Source organism: Epinephelus moara, chromosome 22, assembly GCF_006386435.1.
Source record: "Epinephelus moara isolate mb chromosome 22, YSFRI_EMoa_1.0, whole genome shotgun sequence".
Classification (NCBI taxonomy): domain Eukaryota; kingdom Metazoa; phylum Chordata; class Actinopteri; order Perciformes; family Serranidae; genus Epinephelus; species Epinephelus moara.
The window spans coordinates 28,705,605-28,723,425 of NC_065527.1; the positions used below are offsets into that span (position 1 = coordinate 28,705,605).

General features: G+C 40.8%; 1 protein-coding gene across 3 annotated transcripts in view; it reads left to right on the top strand.

Moving 5' to 3' along the window:
- slc2a3a (solute carrier family 2 member 3a) overlaps positions 1–15,612 on the top strand; it is a 34,143-nt gene extending 18,531 nt beyond the window's left edge. For all 3 annotated transcript variants that reach the window (XM_050034970.1, XM_050034969.1, XM_050034971.1), the window contains exons 5-11: positions 2,640–2,880; positions 3,044–3,206; positions 6,365–6,552; positions 8,476–8,580; positions 8,672–8,770; positions 9,603–9,806; positions 11,024–15,612. In XM_050034970.1, the coding sequence (XP_049890927.1) occupies positions 2,640–2,880; positions 3,044–3,206; positions 6,365–6,552; positions 8,476–8,580; positions 8,672–8,770; positions 9,603–9,806; positions 11,024–11,356 (1,333 nt within the window). In that variant the 3' untranslated portion in view covers positions 11,357–15,612. The remainder of the gene's footprint in view (positions 1–2,639; positions 2,881–3,043; positions 3,207–6,364; positions 6,553–8,475; positions 8,581–8,671; positions 8,771–9,602; positions 9,807–11,023) is intronic.
- Positions 15,613–17,821: the final 2,209 nt, after the last annotated feature.

Consider the following 17,821-nt stretch of genomic DNA (forward strand, 5'->3'; position numbering starts at 1 on the left):
TTTTAAAGACTTACTAGAGCTACCTGATAATAGGGAGTTACAGTAATCCAGCCTTGAGGTAACAAAAGCGTGGACCAATTTTTCTGCATCTTTTCGGGTCAGGATAGGCCTAATTTTTGCAATATTACGCAGATGAAAAAATGCAGTCCGTGAGGTTTGTTTTAAATGAGAATTGTTTATCAGGGTTTTTTTCTTTGTTAGTTTGACATATTCAATGTCAATTCCAAGTATTTCTTTGCTTTGGGTTTTTGTTTCTCCTTTAATGGAAAATGTATTTTCTGTGTGATTCAGCTGAACTGTCTCAAGCCATTACCCGTAATGGAGCTTATGAAGCGTGTCTGTCTTGAGCCCACTGCCTGGCTCTAATGTTCCCCGGAGTTGTTCCTTCATTTCTCCATTTGCCTCTGTGTTTTGCCCGGAGCATCAAACCACAGTCCTTTTTTCCTTTTCAGTTGTTTTGACCAATTCCATGAACGGGTTTTCCACACAGAGTTAAAGTAATTTGGATTTAAAATACATTGGCTTTTTTGCATTATGAGATTGTCAAAGAATTCCCTGTATGAAAGGATTTGAAAGGAATACTTCAGTTGTCTATATGGAAAAAACACACTTGTCTATGATTAGCTTAGCTTATCACAAAGACTGAAAGCCACAGGAAATGACTAGCCAGGCTCTGTCGAAATTTCCAACAACAAATTTTATTTCTTATTTTTTTCTTTTATGTTTGTGTCAGACTAAACAAAAAGACACAGTCTGTTCATAAGTTGATGCTTTGTATTTTAAAGTCTGAAATCTAATTTGAAAAAAGGTTTTGTATGTATGAAACTAAGTTTTGAAGGCTTGATAGGCAGAAAAAAAAATTCTAACCTTTCAAATTTGTCACTAATCTCCTGTGGCCTGTACTACGAAACCAGTTCAGCTTACCCAGGATATCTTCTTGCTATCTGGTTTGACTAACCCTAACATTGGCCATCTGGATAACCAGTACTACAAGGGTGGTTATCAATAAGTTCAGTCAACTCTGGGTTCTCTATCGAGCCGCGAGTGTGTTCATGTGAAAGAGGTGGGGGTGTTCATTATGAGAAACATTATCAGAACCATGAATGAAGGAGGCTGCTTCATATCGTATGAGATGAAACAGTACTGCGAGATAGTGATGGGCAAAGCAGTTCTTTAGATGTTACTGAATCACTAGAATCAGTTCATTACAAAGATTCGTTCAAAAGATTCATTCACTGAATCGTTCAGTGCTTGGTGGGAGGAGCCCTGACTGTGTACTGCGTCACGGCTGAGCTGCTGCTGCATCTGCCCTGCACTGGTGAGTCTCATTACTGGCCAGCCTAACGTTTTAAGTTCGTTTATCTGGAAACTAAGTCTGTTAAACCAATAGGGAGGTGTGTGGTTGTGTTCATGTGGCTTGACTCCTGGCTACATTAGCCATTAGCTTGGAGAAAACGGTCCCTATGAAAGTGTATCGCTGAGAAGAAATTATTTGAATCACTCAGGGATCGGGGTTACGGCGCTGATTCGTTCACCGTGTGATTCGTCACACAGCAGGCAGTCCCACCCTGCACCCTGGCTGCCTCAGGACTCGTGATTCATCGTTCACACGGACCCAATCGGCAGTTCCACTCCCAGCCTGCACGCTCGCTGCTGAGCTCAACTGAACTGAGAAATGAACGAATCAGTTCCGGAAGTGATTCAGTTCAGTATGTTCACTCAGCAGATTCGTTCTTTTGAACGATTCGTTCGTGAACAACACAACACGACTGCGAGACAGTAAAATCTCAGTGGTGTGGGATGTAAATGACACTCTGTAATCCTATAACAGAAAATGTGGAATAACAGAAAATGCCATTGAAAAATTAAGCATCAACCAATACTTAAATTATGTTTAGGTATCACTACGCTATAAGTGACATTAGTATTTTTTGCTATTTAGTTGGATGATGATGAATAAGTAACATAAAACACTTTAAAGTAACACCAGACTGTTTCTGTCACAGAAATAAAGGATGGCAAAGTAGCCTAGTGAATGACTGATGAGGTCTATCTGACCGGAATGTTGCATTTATAATATACGGGAGCCAATTAACAGTGTGTGAATTATTTTTTAGATAAAATATAATCTTTTTTCCTAGTTCTCATCACACATGTGCCTCATGTTATTTCAAAGCGGAGTTAACAACACCCACTATGCAGATATTTGCCCACACAGTTGTGAGCTTGCGTGTCCTGTCATTTCTGCTGGTTGTCATTCATCCTATAAATAAGTGTAATTCCCAAAATGTATTCCTTTAAAAAGATGTAGCCAATAAAATCCAAGGCTCTGCACACAAGACAACATAGATTTCCTTTTGTCCTTTATCTTGTCACACAAGGCCATGCACTTACGCATAAATATACATATGTTTGCCCGTAAAACTGGACGAACACATCAATGACCTAATTAGGCAGGAAAACAGCGGACCTTCACACACACTCAGGCAGGTCAATCAGTCCTGACACACTTATGGTAATCAGTTAATCAATCAACATGTCAATCTTCCTCAATCACAAACAGTAAAATAAACCACACTGACGCTAATTGTTAATGTAATAAACTATATCTCGCTCTCTTTCCTCCTCCTCCTCCTCAGGCGTCGCTCCATGTTCCTGGTGAACTCCCTGGCTGTGATCGGTGGCCTCCTCATGGGCTTCTCCACTATCTGCTCCTCCTACGAGATGGTTATCGCCGGTCGCCTGATCATCGGCCTGTTCTGCGGTCTCTTTACCGGTCTGACTCCCATGTATGTGGGGGAGGTGTCACCTACTCCCTTACGAGGAGCCTTCGGCACTCTTCACCAGCTCGGGGTGGTGGTGGGCATCCTGATCGCTCAGGTGAGTGGAAGGCTTCCAAACAAACCTCACATTTAATGACCGAACAGCTCTCACAGTTTCTTACTGTATGATACATTTAACATGTTCTGACTGTGGATTCATTTTGGATTGGGTGTTAGCTTTGCTGTGACTCTGACCCAGCTGTTGTGGCCCTATTGTTTAGATCTTTGGTCTGGAGGCTCTGCTGGGCTCAGCCAAGCTGTGGCCCCTGCTGCTGGCCCTCACTGTGGCCCCTGCTGTCCTGCAGTGCATCCTGCTGCCCTTCTGTCCCGAGAGCCCTCGCTTCCTGCTCATCAACCTCAAGCAGGAGGAGCAGGCACGTAAAGGTAAGCACTGATGCTAGATTCCCACCAAATCCAGCCAGCATGCTAGGGGACACGCTGCTCCACTTCACTGGCTGCTTGAATGGCTTCCCACTGGTGACATACCCTATGGTGGAATACACCTGATTGGATAAACATGCGGCCAGTTGGGCGGTCCCAGGAAACAACATGGCGGCCTGCTCATAAACTTTCTGTAATTCCATCTTACAAAATACACCAAAATATATTTCCGAAAACATTTGAGGCAAGAAATAGGTGATGCAACTGCTGAATCTTGTTTTATTTTAGAACTTAGTTGCCTAGTTTGTCAGCTTGGTCCAAGATTTGTGAGCCAGGCATACTGGAACCTCCACTGTGCACTGTGCAACTGCTTCTCTTACTCTCCGTAGGAAATTAATCAAAAGTGTTGAGACGCCCTTCATCCTCAGATCTGGTGGAAACTTACCATGATACTGCTACAATACTACTGCTTCTATTACAATAGTACTGCTGCTACTGCTAGGGATGCACCAATATGGAAATTAGGCTGTCAACAAAAGGGAGATTTTCTGCGGTATTGTCAAATAGCCTACCCTCAGTGTGTCCCTGCCCCCCCATAACGCCTACACTACAAGGGAATATAATAAATACAAGGATCTGAAATTAAAATGACTTTAATCAGTATTACAGTTATAGTTAACGGTAGGAGAGAGGGAGATGATGAAGCCCAGTGTTACTGTGTAATTTTCTGGTGTATCAGTGAAGTGTATAAACTACACTGCAGAGTGGAGTCTCCACTAACAGAGACAAACAGTGACAGCTGACTCATATGAACATTGGCAGGTCCCCATTACATCTGGTGTATCAAATGCTTAAATTGTCTCGCTGCATTTTTATAAACACACCCAGGCGCCGTCTCACTGTCTCACGATCAACTAGCCTTTAGCGACAGTGTTTGGATGTAAGCCGCTGCTGCTAATTAGCTCATGCTAACACTCTGGAGACGATCCTTCAGCGCTGTGTCTTACCTGTTTAACAGCTGCAGGAAGTTTATTGATCTGGCGGGGGGTCAGACAGTAGACAGCAGATCAGACCCTCAGTGCAATCCGGTTGTCTTCATCTGGAACTGTGAAAGATGACCACACCGCGACATGTTTTGCCCCCGAGACAGCATGCTACAGTTGTTGTTCTTCTTCTCTGTGTTTATTGGCAGCTCGCAAACCAAGTGTAAAGGTACATGTTCTGCCACCCACTGTGTCTTGTGTTTAGATGCTGCCCTTGTTAAGGTAGTGAAAGCACTCTGGCTTCGTATTATCGGTGCTATAATTATAAAAAATGTCCCATTATTGGCTGATAATTTATCGGCCCAATATATATCGTGCATCTCTAGGTACTGCTATACCACTGTCATGACTATTGTGCAACTGTTATGAACATCTCTACTGCAAGTATTAATATCAATACTGCAGTCACTACTGGCAGTACTGCTACTATCACAACTACTATCTCCACTACTACAACTACTGCTAACACTACTGTTTCTATGACACTTGCTAGTATTATTCATGCTGCCTGTACTGCTACTGTCTGACTGCCACTAACACCACTGCAAGTCCAGGCACTACAGCTACAAAATGACCACAGTCACAGTGCTGCTCTACTACTACAGTGGCACCATAGCCACTGCTGCAGGCTTTACTGTCACCACTTATACACACTCTACTAGCTGCTTTTACTGCTACAACTGCTGACACTTTACAACTATTACAAACACAACTACAGTTATTACTTATACTGCTGCTGCTGCTGCTGCTATAACTCGTACTATCAGTACTACTACAACTGCTTATACTGTGTTACCTCTACTGTAACCACTGCCACTATCTATAGTACAAATCTACATCCTACTGCTGTTAGTATATTGCAACTAATGATACTACTTCCTCATTCTGCTTCTGCAAAAACTGCTACTTAAAGTACTTCCACTGCTACAACTGCTGTTATTTCTGCTACTTGGAATACTGATATAACTCCAGAGATCATTGCTTTTGCTCCTCACATGCAATACTGCTGCTTCTGTCAATATTACCACTACGGTTAAAAAGAATTACTGTAACATTTAAAAAACTGCATGTGAGAAAGAGATTCTGAGAGGAAGAATGTTAGAATGATCAGATGAAAGAGAAAACAGGAGAAAAAGATCAAGGAGAAAGAAAGAAAATCCAGAGACAGGGAGTTACAGGTACACACTGGTGAGATCAGGTGAGATGGTGATATTTTAGCCTAGAGAGAAGAGTCCTTGAGCAGACAGAAGGTTTTGGCGTCTGTTCAACACGCAGCCTGTCAGGGTCGTCTCTGAGGCATTGACCCACTTCTCCCCAACACCTCTCATCTGACACAAACACAAACAAACACAGGGCTTCACAGTGAGAGTTGCATCATAGTGTCTGTGACTGTGTGCCGTTTGTGGTGTTCACAGTGAAATAGTTTTCTCTGCTCTTTCTGGTGAAGATAAAGAACATGTTTGGCCTCTGTTGCAACAGCTGAACCAAAAAAGAAACCAACGAGTCACTCTGTACTGATTGTGTCACTGCATACTTTGTGGAAAAGGAAAATACTGTCATAGTTCTTGGGTCTCTAGAGAGGGCAGCTTTAAATCCACTCTGTGTTGGATTTAATGTGGTTATAGCATCTGTTAAAAAAAGTGTCCTGTGAAAACTGGTAGTCTGATGGTACTTTCAGCCAATTTCTGTCAGGGTCCCTGGGTCAGATTTGTGGGGTGGCAAGGAAGCTCTGTAAGGTCAATAGTGTCACATAAGTTAAGTGATTTTGTTCCCTGCAACCGTTGGACTACTTGCTTTATTGTTACTGTAATTTACGAATTATCTGGCAACAAAGATGCCCGTGAGGTTCACAATAAGAGAGCTGAGGATGGCATGAGTTTCCATCACGTGCAAGAAGGCTCTCAGGAAGTCACGTGGTAACAGTTCAGTGTGTCCGAAAAGATACATACATTTACTTTAGATTATGTACTAAACCCATGTCTGAAGCCTCGTACTGTCAGTAAGTCTTTTTCTGAGTCATTGTGCGGACACAGTGGCCACCACACAGAGTATGGTTCTCTTCTCTGCCTTTATGCTTGTCAAAGATAAAGACACATTGTATTTATGGTTTCTTGACAGCACTGGTGCGTCTGCGAGGCAGTGAGGATGTGAGTAAAGATCTGCAGGAGATGAAGGAGGAGAGCGCCAAGATGGCCATGGAGAAAAAGGTCACCATCCCGGAGCTTTTCCGCTCTGCAGCGTATCGTCAGCCCCTCCTTATCGCTGTCATGTTGCAGCTCTCCCAGCAGCTGTCTGGGATCAACGCTGTGAGTCAGCACCAGGCAGCACATCCACACATACACACACACACACACACACACACACACAGGGGGCTACATACAAATACACACATATACAATGCATACACATGTTTACAGTAGTATGCAAAAGTTTGGGTACCACTGGTCAAAATTTTGTTGAACTGATCTCCAAAAGGCAAGAAGTTAAAGATGAAACATACTTTTGAACATTAAGCAAGATTGGTGTTTCAAATCAAATCAAATCAAAATCAAATCAACTTCATTTGATTGGTGTATTATATTTTGTTTTCAGGGAGCTGTTTCCTCCGTTTGTAATGATTTTAAGAAATGTCTGTTAACAGGAACTGTGGAGGTCAAGTTGAGGTCTGGAAGACCAAGAAAGTTTTCAGAGAGGGCAGTTCGTAGGATTGCTACAAAGGCAAATAAAAACTCCTGTTTGACTGCAAAAGACCTGCAGGAAGATTTTTCAGACTCTGGAGTGGAGGTGAACTGTTTTACTGTGCAGCGACACCTGTACAAATATGACCTTTATGGAAGAGTAATCAGAACAAAACATCTCCTGTGTTCTCACCACAACATTCAGCGTCAGAAGTTTGCAAAGGAACATCCAAACAAGCCTGGTGCTTTTTGGAAACAAGTCCTGTGGACTGATAAAGTTAACATAGAACTTTTTGGACACAGTGAGCAAAGGTATGTTTGGAGAAAAAAGGGTGCGGAATTTCATAAAAAGAACACGTGCCCAACTGTTAAACACGGGGGTGGATCGATCATGCTTTGGGCTTGCGTTGCAGCCAGTGGCATGGGGAACATTTCACAGGTAGAGGGAAGAATGGATTCAGTTAAATTCCAGCAAATTCTGGAAGCAAACACCACAGCATCTGTAAAAAAGCTGAAGACGAAGAGACGTTGGTTCTACAACAGGACAATGATCCTAAACACACTGAAATCCACAGTGGACTACCTCAAGAGGCACAAGCTGAAGGTTTTGCCATGGCCCTCACTGTCCCCCATCCTAAACATCATTAAGAATCTGTGGATAGACCTCAAAAGAGCAGGGCATGGAGGACTGCACAAGAATCTCAAGACGGCCCAAGAATCTCACAGAATAAGCGCCTTTTGCAGGAAGAATGGTTGAAAATCCCCCAAACAAGAATTTAGAAACTGGTTACAAAAAGTGTCAAGAAGTTGTGGTACTTGCCAAAGGGGGTGCTCCTAAGTACTGACCATGCAGGATGCCCAAACTTTTGCTTCAGGCCCCTTTCCTTTTTGCAATTTTGAAACTGTAAAAGATTGAAATTAAAAAGTAATATTGCTAAAAATATTGAAGTAATGTGTCATCTTTAACTTCATGCCTTTTGGAGATCAGTGCATCTTCTACTTACTTAACTACTCACAGTAGGGCTGCCCAAACCTTAGGATGCCACTGTATTTGGATACCCATTAGTTGTTTCCCTGGCAACATCTTTTAGGGAATGGGAGATGACACTGTGATTGGTTGAATTCATGTTTTTCCCAAAACATCTATAATTAATTAAGGTATTGACTTCAACCTGTTTGCCCTTTGTGCCTTACTTTGGGCCCAGATTAAGTGCCGTTTAACCAGTAAGAGTGGAGTTCGAAGATGCCCTTAATACACTTGCACTATGCACTTTAGACCATGCGCTACAGATTGTTTAAATAGGGCCCTAAAAGTTGTGTGTACTAGTTGTAATACTTTGTCCAACCGAGGAAGCCAATGTTAGCCAAATCCTCCCAGTAAAAGGCAGAGTCAGGGATAGATTGCGTATTGGTAGAGTCAAGGTGAACATGATTATAGAATCGATATAACATAATTCCATATGACAAAAGAAGTATGTGAAAACTGGATGTTTAAATCGAGTTATAAAATGCGTGTGTTTTCATCTTTTCCATCCTCTCTGTGTCCCTCAGGTGTTCTACTACTCCACAGGTATCTTTGATTCAGCTGGTGTCAAACAGCCCATCTACGCCACCATCGGAGCTGGCATTGTCAACACTGTCTTCACTGTTGTATCCGTGAGTGACATCAGCGTGTTTGTCTTTGTTCCTGCATGTGTTTTCGTAAGCGTTCAGCAGCACATCACTGCCTCTCATGTCTGTCCTGCAGCTCTTCCTGGTGGAGAAGGCAGGACGAAGGACTCTGCACCTGCTGGGACTGGGTGGAATGGCGATCAGCGCTCTGCTCATGACCATCTCCCTCCTGCTGGTGAGTTTGGCACGGTGACAGGGTTGAAGAGAGGATGAGTGACAACAGCTTACCAATGCAGGCAACTCAGCAAAGAGGAAAAATTGGGGAAAGTCAGCAAGTCATTTTCTTTCAACCTCAACTGGCTTACCTTCACAATTCTAACAAGGTTATTACAGATAATAATTTGAATATTTGTGTAAAATATTAGTGATGGCCAAATGAAGCTCCATGAAGGATTTTCTTTATTTTATGTGTCCACTAGATGGCGCTCTTGGTTTAAAGAGAGAGACTCAAAAAATGGCAATTCAGTGTGCTTTCATCTTTTTGTTGAAGAAAAAGCGCCATCTAGTGGGCTTATAAAATAAAGAAAATGCTTCATGAGGCTTCATTTGGCCATCACTATAAAATATATACAAATAAAATGTCACTAAAATGCAGGAGTTCACCCAAACTGTCTTCAACTTAACCTTCCTACAAAATGACTGATTAATGCAGTGTTAAACTCAGAATTTTGACCTTATGCCAAATCTTTTAGCTTGAGCTCAAAATTCAAATACCGGTAATAAATAAACTCACTCTAATTTTCTGTACCATTCAGCTCCCTCCCTACAAAATAATACATGAAAACATCCTATGTATATGCAGTACATTGCAGTTAGGTCTTTTTGTAACCAGTTATTATAGAACAGATTTCATGACTTGTCATTTTTAAAGGTTACAGTAAGAATAGTGTATTCATCAACACATGTTCTCATTAAACAATCAGTAGATTTAATTAATTCTCTATACAACACACTCTACATATTATATGTCACTGACTGATGTTTTTTCTCTCCCCTTATCTGAGCAGAAGGACTTTCCCGTGATGAGCTACATGGCCATCATTGCTGTTATGCTTTTTGTGGCTATGTTTGAGCTTGGCCCCGGTCCAATCCCATGGTTCATTGTGGCCGAGCTGTTCTCTCAGGGGCCCCGTCCAGCAGCTATGGCTGTGGCTGGCTGCTGCAACTGGACGGCCAATTTCCTGGTTGGAATGAGCTTCCCAAAACTAGTGGTAAGGGAGGGGCGATTGTCTGGGTTTGATGTTGGTTTGGGTTGCTGTTTATTTCTTATCTTTACTTTTGCTTTGTTTTCTTTTATTATAACTTTCATTTTAATGCCTTGGCGCCGGTAATACCCAAGGGAGGAGACATTATGTTCTCGGGTTGTCTGTCCGTCTGTGTACGTCCATCCCATTCTAATGAACGCAATATGTCAAAAACACCTTAAGGAATTTTCTCAAATTTGGCACAAACTCACTTGGACCTAAGGATGAACTGATTAGAATTTGGTGGTCAAAGGTCAAGGTCACTATGACCTCACAAAACCTGTTTTGGCCATAACTCAGAATGTCTTACAGGATCAAACAATGAAGTGATGACATCTTTTATCCAAAGGTCAAAGGTCAACTTCAATGTGTCATCATAATATAATGTAAAACACTTCTCTGACCATTACTCAACATCATATCTCAGGAACAGAAGGAGAGGCATTTGGTCAGATAGTGAAGTCGTGACTCTAATCTTGGGTGTCCACCTTGAGACTGATGATTGGATAGAAGATGTGTGTGTAGAATCCACATTTTAGGATATGTAACTTATTTGCAGCAACATTCATATTTGTAGCATTGTCTACTGCCAGCACCCCCCAACCGCCAGGATAAGCGATTATGGAAAACAAAAAAAAACCATTATATTTGTATAATTTCCTTCTGGCTTCTGCTTCTACTTTTTCCCCTCACTATTATATTCATTCATTCATTTTCCGTAACCGCTCATTCTGTTGAGGGTCGCTGGGGGGCTGGAGCCTATCCCAACTGACATTGGGCAAGAGGCAGGGTACACCCTGGACAGGTCGCCAGACTATCACAGGGGTAACACATAGAGACAGACAACCATTCACACTCACATTCACACCTACGGGCAATTTAGAGTCACCAATTAACCTGCATGTCTTTGGACTGTGGGAGGAAGCTGGAGTACCCAGAGAAAACCCACGCTGACACGAGGAGAACATGCAGACTCCACACAAAAGGGCTCCCCCACCCTAGGTTTGAACCAGAAACCCCCTTGCTGTGAGGTGACAGTGCTAACCACTAAACCACGCTGCCATTCACCATTAGAAGATACACGTTTTGTTTACTTTTTTGAATATATTCAATTGTAACGAGAACTCTGAACATGTAAAACAAAGAATTTCTTTGAAACTGACCCCCCACTCTTCTCTCTTCAGGAGGCATGCGGGCCTTGGGTATTCCTCATCTTCACCGCCTTCCTAATCATCTTCTTCATCTTCACCTTCATCAAAGTCCCAGAGACGAAGGGTAAGACCTTCGATGAGATTGCTCGTAGCTTTGGCGGCGGCCCGCCTCCCACCTCCTCATCTGTTGAGGATCCTCCTGCCACTGCCAGCGCCGCCACAACGCTTCCTGCTTCACCAGTAAAGGAAAAGGTCCCGCTGGTGGAGGCGCCACCGCCGGCAGCAGCAGCAGTTGATCAGCCCCCGGCAGCTGAAACCACACCCCTTGATGATAAATCCAAATCAACAGTGCAGGAGAGTGTGTAGAGCAGCTGTAGGTAGAGTTTAATGGGTGAAGGGGGTTATGAATGAAGGAAGAATCACAGAGATTACAAAAGTGCTGTAAATTGTAATTAATTATCAAACCTTGGAACAATAGAAACTTTATAATTTTAATACCAAAAATGGCAGCATTATCAGCTTAGAGGTGTTGACCTTTAAAAGGTCATGCTTTCTGCTTTTATGGTAGACTCCTTATTAGTCTCTGACATTTCCTCAACTTCCTTCTTTTATATTCTCCCTTCCTCACCTGTGAAAGGGAAGCAGTCACTGTACAATGCTACAGATTAAATCTACTGTACATTCCTAGGAATTAAGCTACATTCATTAAAAGGGTGAGTCTTTTTCAAGACAGCTGTGTGTCTAGTCAGGGCGGCACTTTTCCAACACAAACGCAGGTTGTGTTAATGGAAAGTGTTGCCATCCAGGCAAAGGTCCAGGTTTAAATGTCCGTCACTGCAGACTAGAAGCAGAATGTGTTGACAACGGCACAGCCTTTTGTTTCCAGACATGCTAAGTCCATTCTGAGTTCAGGTCCATGTAGTGCAAGAGGCGACATGGATAGCGATGATGCACTATTTATTTATTTATTTATTTTTTATTTAATGTATTTTTAAAGTTTAGACAGGCATTGTAGTAGATATTATAGTGCAATATAACTTGATAGTTTCATGTAGTGATATTTAATGATCTGTTAATTCTTCTACTGAAGTGTTTTCAAATTGCGGGTCTTAAGAAGGGATTCTTAGAATTTATGTTCTGCCTTCAGCTGTTAAATATGAGCTGACAAGCTGTGGAGCTTTTTAGCAATGCCAAAGTACTGAACTTTAATTTCCACCTGGTGAACACGTGTAACTTTAAATGTGTTTCAGTTTGGGAAATTAGCAGCAGCAGCCACAGGTCTCAAGTTTATTCATTCTGAAAGCTAAATTGGTGGTTAAAGCTGTAATCCACAAGTTTGTTCAACTTTATTTAGTTTAGCACCTTGTTCTGCTTTTTCTTGAATTTAGGTAAAAGGAATACAAAATGATCATTTGTATATCAATGTCTTACCCTGTGTAACACTGAGGTCATGAAGAAAACTTTGCTCCACAGTGAACGAAGAATCCAAAAACAGAGAAAATGCTCAATGGTTTGAAGCCAAAGGAGGCAGCGTTTAACAACAGCAAAACTATATCACAAAGCTGGTTTATAAACTCTCACACAACTTGGCCTTAGTACAATCTGAGTTAGCAAACATTGGTCTGACGTTGACGTTTCCTTGGCCCAAACTGGTCCCGGTCAGACACCAAAATCTGAAACGTGGTGATACGGCAAATGGCCAGATGATGGTGTTATTTCCACCTCCAATTCCAGGAAGTCCATTCAGATTCTGTCTTACAAGCATATTATTATAATATTGATCATATTATTGCTGTGAAAAAGCAAATAGATGCATCTTTGGGGTTTTTTTTGTATCACAACAATGATTTATTGACAATTTTATTTCTTTGGTTGTGAAATGGTTGTAATCAGATGGCCACACCATGACGTCCTCTCCAAGTGCAAAGAGTAGTATTACTGGATGCCCTTTTTTTTTTGCACTCTTGCCTTCAATCGATAGGACAGTATTAAGTGTGAAGGGGGAGTACATGCATTTGAACTCTGCTAATGCTTTCCATTTAGCAGAGTTCAAATGAATGTGTTTTCTCAGGCACGCTACATGCATGAGACTATTTATGCAGAAGTGTTTTAAAAAGAAAGGTTTTTGTGAAAATGCATGTGTTTGGGAAGTACTGAGCATATGACTGGATAAATGAGACCTGGATTATGCGGCACGGGTTGTTTGAGAGGTTGGAAACATATGTTTTGATATAGTTTTGCTGTTGTTAGATGCGACCCCCTTTTACCATCAAGAATTTTCATATTTGGTTTCTTTGTTCAAAAAAGTTTTCCTGAAGAATTCATCGTAACATGGGGTGAATAACTGCTGTTCAAAAGGTCTTTTTGTGGATGAAATATGCGTTTAACTGAGTTGGTGCTGAGTTCAGTCCAAACAAACAAATTTCCTGTTTACCAGAGAATTTGGTTTAAAAAAAAATCATTCACTCCTTATTGATTCAATTTCCACTCAAATTTATGAATAGACAAATACATATTCTATTGTTAAATCTTGTGGATTATTGCTTTATTGCATTGGTAAATTACTGCAAGCATTTTAGGACATGCTATGACTGAGGCCTGTGGACAAAAACATGTCGGCTGGATTGTCATAGATTACAGTAGGGTAACGTGCAATGTATATTATTTTTTGTTAGAGAGAAAATTATAAGTATTTATTTCCTTAGAAATTAATTTTTATATGAAGTATAAAATTCTAATACACTAAAGCCAGTTTAGAATTGTAATGCTTTCCAGATTAGCCCAAGTAATGAAAAGCTGGATGAGTCTGCAGTGAACTTTTCCTGCTGTGGTGGAGTAAACCTACATCACATGAAGTGCAACACTGTAAATCTCATTTGTTACTCTCTGTGTAGATGCACTTTGTAAACCAGATAAGCAGCAAAGCATTAGAACCAGAATCACTAATGTAGAAGCCATTGATAACAACAGCGCTTTGTGTCAAATGAACAGAATAATATTTCTATTTACAAAGCGACTGCATATATCTGGCCGAGCTGTTATTAGAATAGATAGGTATGAAATGTGCAATCAAAAAAGAAACTGCAGCCTGAATTATGTTGGAGCTAATCATGAAACGAGGAAAGTAACGGGGAAGTGCTAATACTGTATAAACAACGGATACACATTATTTAAGTGACAGGCCGATTTTAATAGTTCCTGTCGTTTGATTAGAAAAAAAATAATCTGGTTACCTTATATGATTTTTTTCTTTATTATTTTTACATTTTCACAAAGGGAGAAATGACAAAAAACTCAATTTTGTTGACCTCGATGATGATCTGAGAAAATAATTTGTTAAAATCAAAACAAGGAGTGTAATTCCAAAATGAGATATCCACCATTTTAAAAACCAGGCTCCTCTTATTACAGCAGGACATGAAGTTATGGTGGTGTCATAACATTGGGAGTTTACAAATAAGATTCAAAAGCAGAGAAGCTTTGGCAAGAAGGATTTCTTATTGATTTAGAGGGCAGAAACTACACATCATGTGTTGTATTGAATCAAAGAAAAAGAGACAGATTTTTAAAAATTCTGAATTTTAAAAAATGTTTTGTCTTTGTCTCCTAATTTTGTCTGTTGGCTACAGTAGCTATCTCGTGTTCCAATAACTGCAGTATTCTGTCAATCATTAATTTTGGTGTCTTACGATGGTAATATTAAGAGAGCAGAGGTTACAGGAGAAATAATCTCATGTGTTTTACTTCCAGCCTCTGGTCTCTGAAGGTTCTGTATGCGACATTCAGAGCATCAATATAGCAGAAAATCACTATTTGCAATGTAAAAATATAGTGGAGTAATGGCAGTCAAACTACCTGTGTGTGTGTTATAATCTGAGCTTCTCTGTAGTTTGTTGTGGTAAGCCACATGTGCATATAAAAAGACCTGGACTCAGCGTTGAAGTGGGGTCACGTTCATTCCTATGAAAGTTGATCGATGATGCATGAAGCCAAAAAAACTTGACTTCCTGGTTTTTAAATTACCCGAGAACTTCTGCATCGTTGGGTCAATAGACCAAACACACTAGAGACTTTGCTGGCTGAGCAGCTAACTTCCAGTTTAGGGATGAAATGATCAGGGCTGCCCCGAATAGATAGAGAGGGAGTGATAGAGAGGGGGTAAGAGAAGGTGGAAGGTGGACTATAGCACGCAATGTTTCTGTTTGCAAATTAGTATCCCTTGCCACCTTTTTCCAGTTTCCTCCACCAGTTTACTGGTGAAAAAACAAAACAAAAAATGAAGCATTCAAATACTGACTTGGACGTCAATTACCGTGGCAACCACTGAAGCTTCGAAGCTTCAAATCATTCAGGTCAGCCCTTAAAACGATTTAATCATGCGGCTGTGGATCAAATGGATCAAATCCCAAAAGTGAAGGCAGTCATTTTGCATGGGTCGTGACACTCAAAAAAATGTATCCACTGATTTGCAGACGTCTCTTTTAAAGTGTAAGTCTATGGGAAAAAGTATTTTTGGGCCAAATGGCATCACGTGACAAACCTACAAGTTGTAGTTAAACAGCTGGACTACTATGTCAAATTGGCTTAAAAGTCTGTGGAAGTGTAATAATGATAATAATGATGCATTTTATTTGTTAGGGCGCCTTTCAAGCCACTCGAGGTTGCCTTACAGCAAAGTATTTGTTAGGGCGCCTTTCAAGCCACTCGAGGTTGCCTTACAGCAAAGATAAAAAAGCATACATCAAACAAGAAACACAGCACAGTAACACACGTATGGCGCTCATCGTTTGCTCTGTCAGCTCTGCTGCCATTGTTTAGAGTTGTTTATAGACTTAGCACTGTTAGCTGCTAGCTGCCGGCTCAGCCACCTCCATGTTGAGAACCATGTGCAAAGAACTCATACGCTCTGAATTTTGCATAGAGCCCCTTTAACTCAAACTCACTATTTAAGAACACAAACTACCTTCCTATCTGCCTTCAAGTCAAAATTAACAATTTTCTTAAAAATTGACATTTTGGTGTAAAACTCTCAGATGTGTTAACTTGTTCGATGTGTGTCAGAATGCTGACGTGACATGTTGTTGTGATCTAACATGAAGAATGTGTTCACATTTTGTATGACATTTAAAGCCCAAATGCACTGAACGCGACTTTTGACACTTTGTCAATATAGTGAGTGACAAATGAATTATGTATGTCAATACCGATTTAGATAATAACAAAGTTAACAAAACATCCTAGTTTGTTGTCTGAATCAGACACTTCCAGTGTGTTTCGGCTTTATTTGTCTGGTCCAGTCGTCGTCTACATTGTAATGCTTTGTCTGAGAAGTCAGCCATGTTGTAGCATTGTCAACCTTTACATATTTATGCATTACCAACATTGTACAGTTTGTTTGGTGAATACGTGTGTGACGCAAAGTAGGCTATATTTTCTATATGATTCATGCTGCACTTTGAGAACATATTTATTTATATATGTATTATTTATTTTTTTGGCTACACTGGGAAAATATTTATCTTGACAAGTAATTCAAATGACATATACTGAAGTGTAACATTTGATTGGAGTGATACCTCCCTTGTTTTAAAATACTGACTCGTAAGCTGATTTGAAAACATTAAAGTATGTCAGTGACATTTTTCGCTTGTTTTGAGAATAGAAGCCCATAAGATTGATTTGACGCGATGATAAGGGGCTTGTTAAGATGAATATTTCTTACAGTAAGAGGATAGATTATGGTCGGAGTCATGGCTTCGTTGTGTATTGCTGTATTTGTGGATGATAGTGACGTGCTGTGTTTGCACTGGGGGAGGTGCGTGGTACACTCCTCTCATGGTAGTGTTCAGTGTTGTATTCAACCTCTCCTGCAAGGTCCTGCTTCTGTCCTTCTATTAACACTGCTCCTGCTGTAGGGCACTAACACTGAACTTTACCAAACCTGAGTCTAGTATGGATTTAAAATGCTTTCTATTACTCAGCCTGCCCAGTCGGGTTTGCGTCTTGTGATATCGCAACTTCAGGTACCTCCAGAGATCTGTATTCATCGCTACCCTTTCTCTCCGAGGTGATATTAAGGTGTCTCAGAGGTAAAAGTGAAGAAACAGATTATGTTTAATATGATGTTTTAAAAGTGCTAAAAAGAGCCGAAATGTCTCTTTTGACCAGGAGGGATTTGTTTGGGGTACCACATTAATACCAAGTTAAAAGTTTTAGTTCAAGGTGCAGGTCTGTGGCCAACATGAGGGTGCAATCACACCTACAGCTTGTTTTCTCTGGTTCAAACCATTGTTTTTAGGTGACACTGCCCATTTATGAATCAGGGGTTGTATAGTCGACTAATGTATGTAAACTTGCCACTGTATGAGTAGTGCTTACATAACCTTTGAAAAGGCTAACTTTACTGTGCACGTGCATGCATGGACATGGGGATAGGTGAGCTCCGGTACTGGGGCAAACAAACACAGAACTTTCACCCTGGAGATCACTGTTTGTGTCCAGTGTGAAACTAATGGTTAACACTTAACCTTATACACTTTAGTCCTTTACAAAGTTATGTCACGTTACATACGTCACTTTACGAACATCACTTTACGTACATCACTTTACGTACTTAGGTCACTTTATGTACGTACATCACTTTTGACTAACTTGCGTCCCGTACGTAACAAACGTAGTTATTTTAAATGAAAAGAAGATCATTTACTAAACCTAACCAAGTACTTCTGGTGCCGGAACCAAAACCCTCCCACCAAACGTAATTTGGCATTAATGGGTTGTGGTCATTTCACATATTTCTGTGGAAGCATGTTGATATTTTAGCACTTCGGG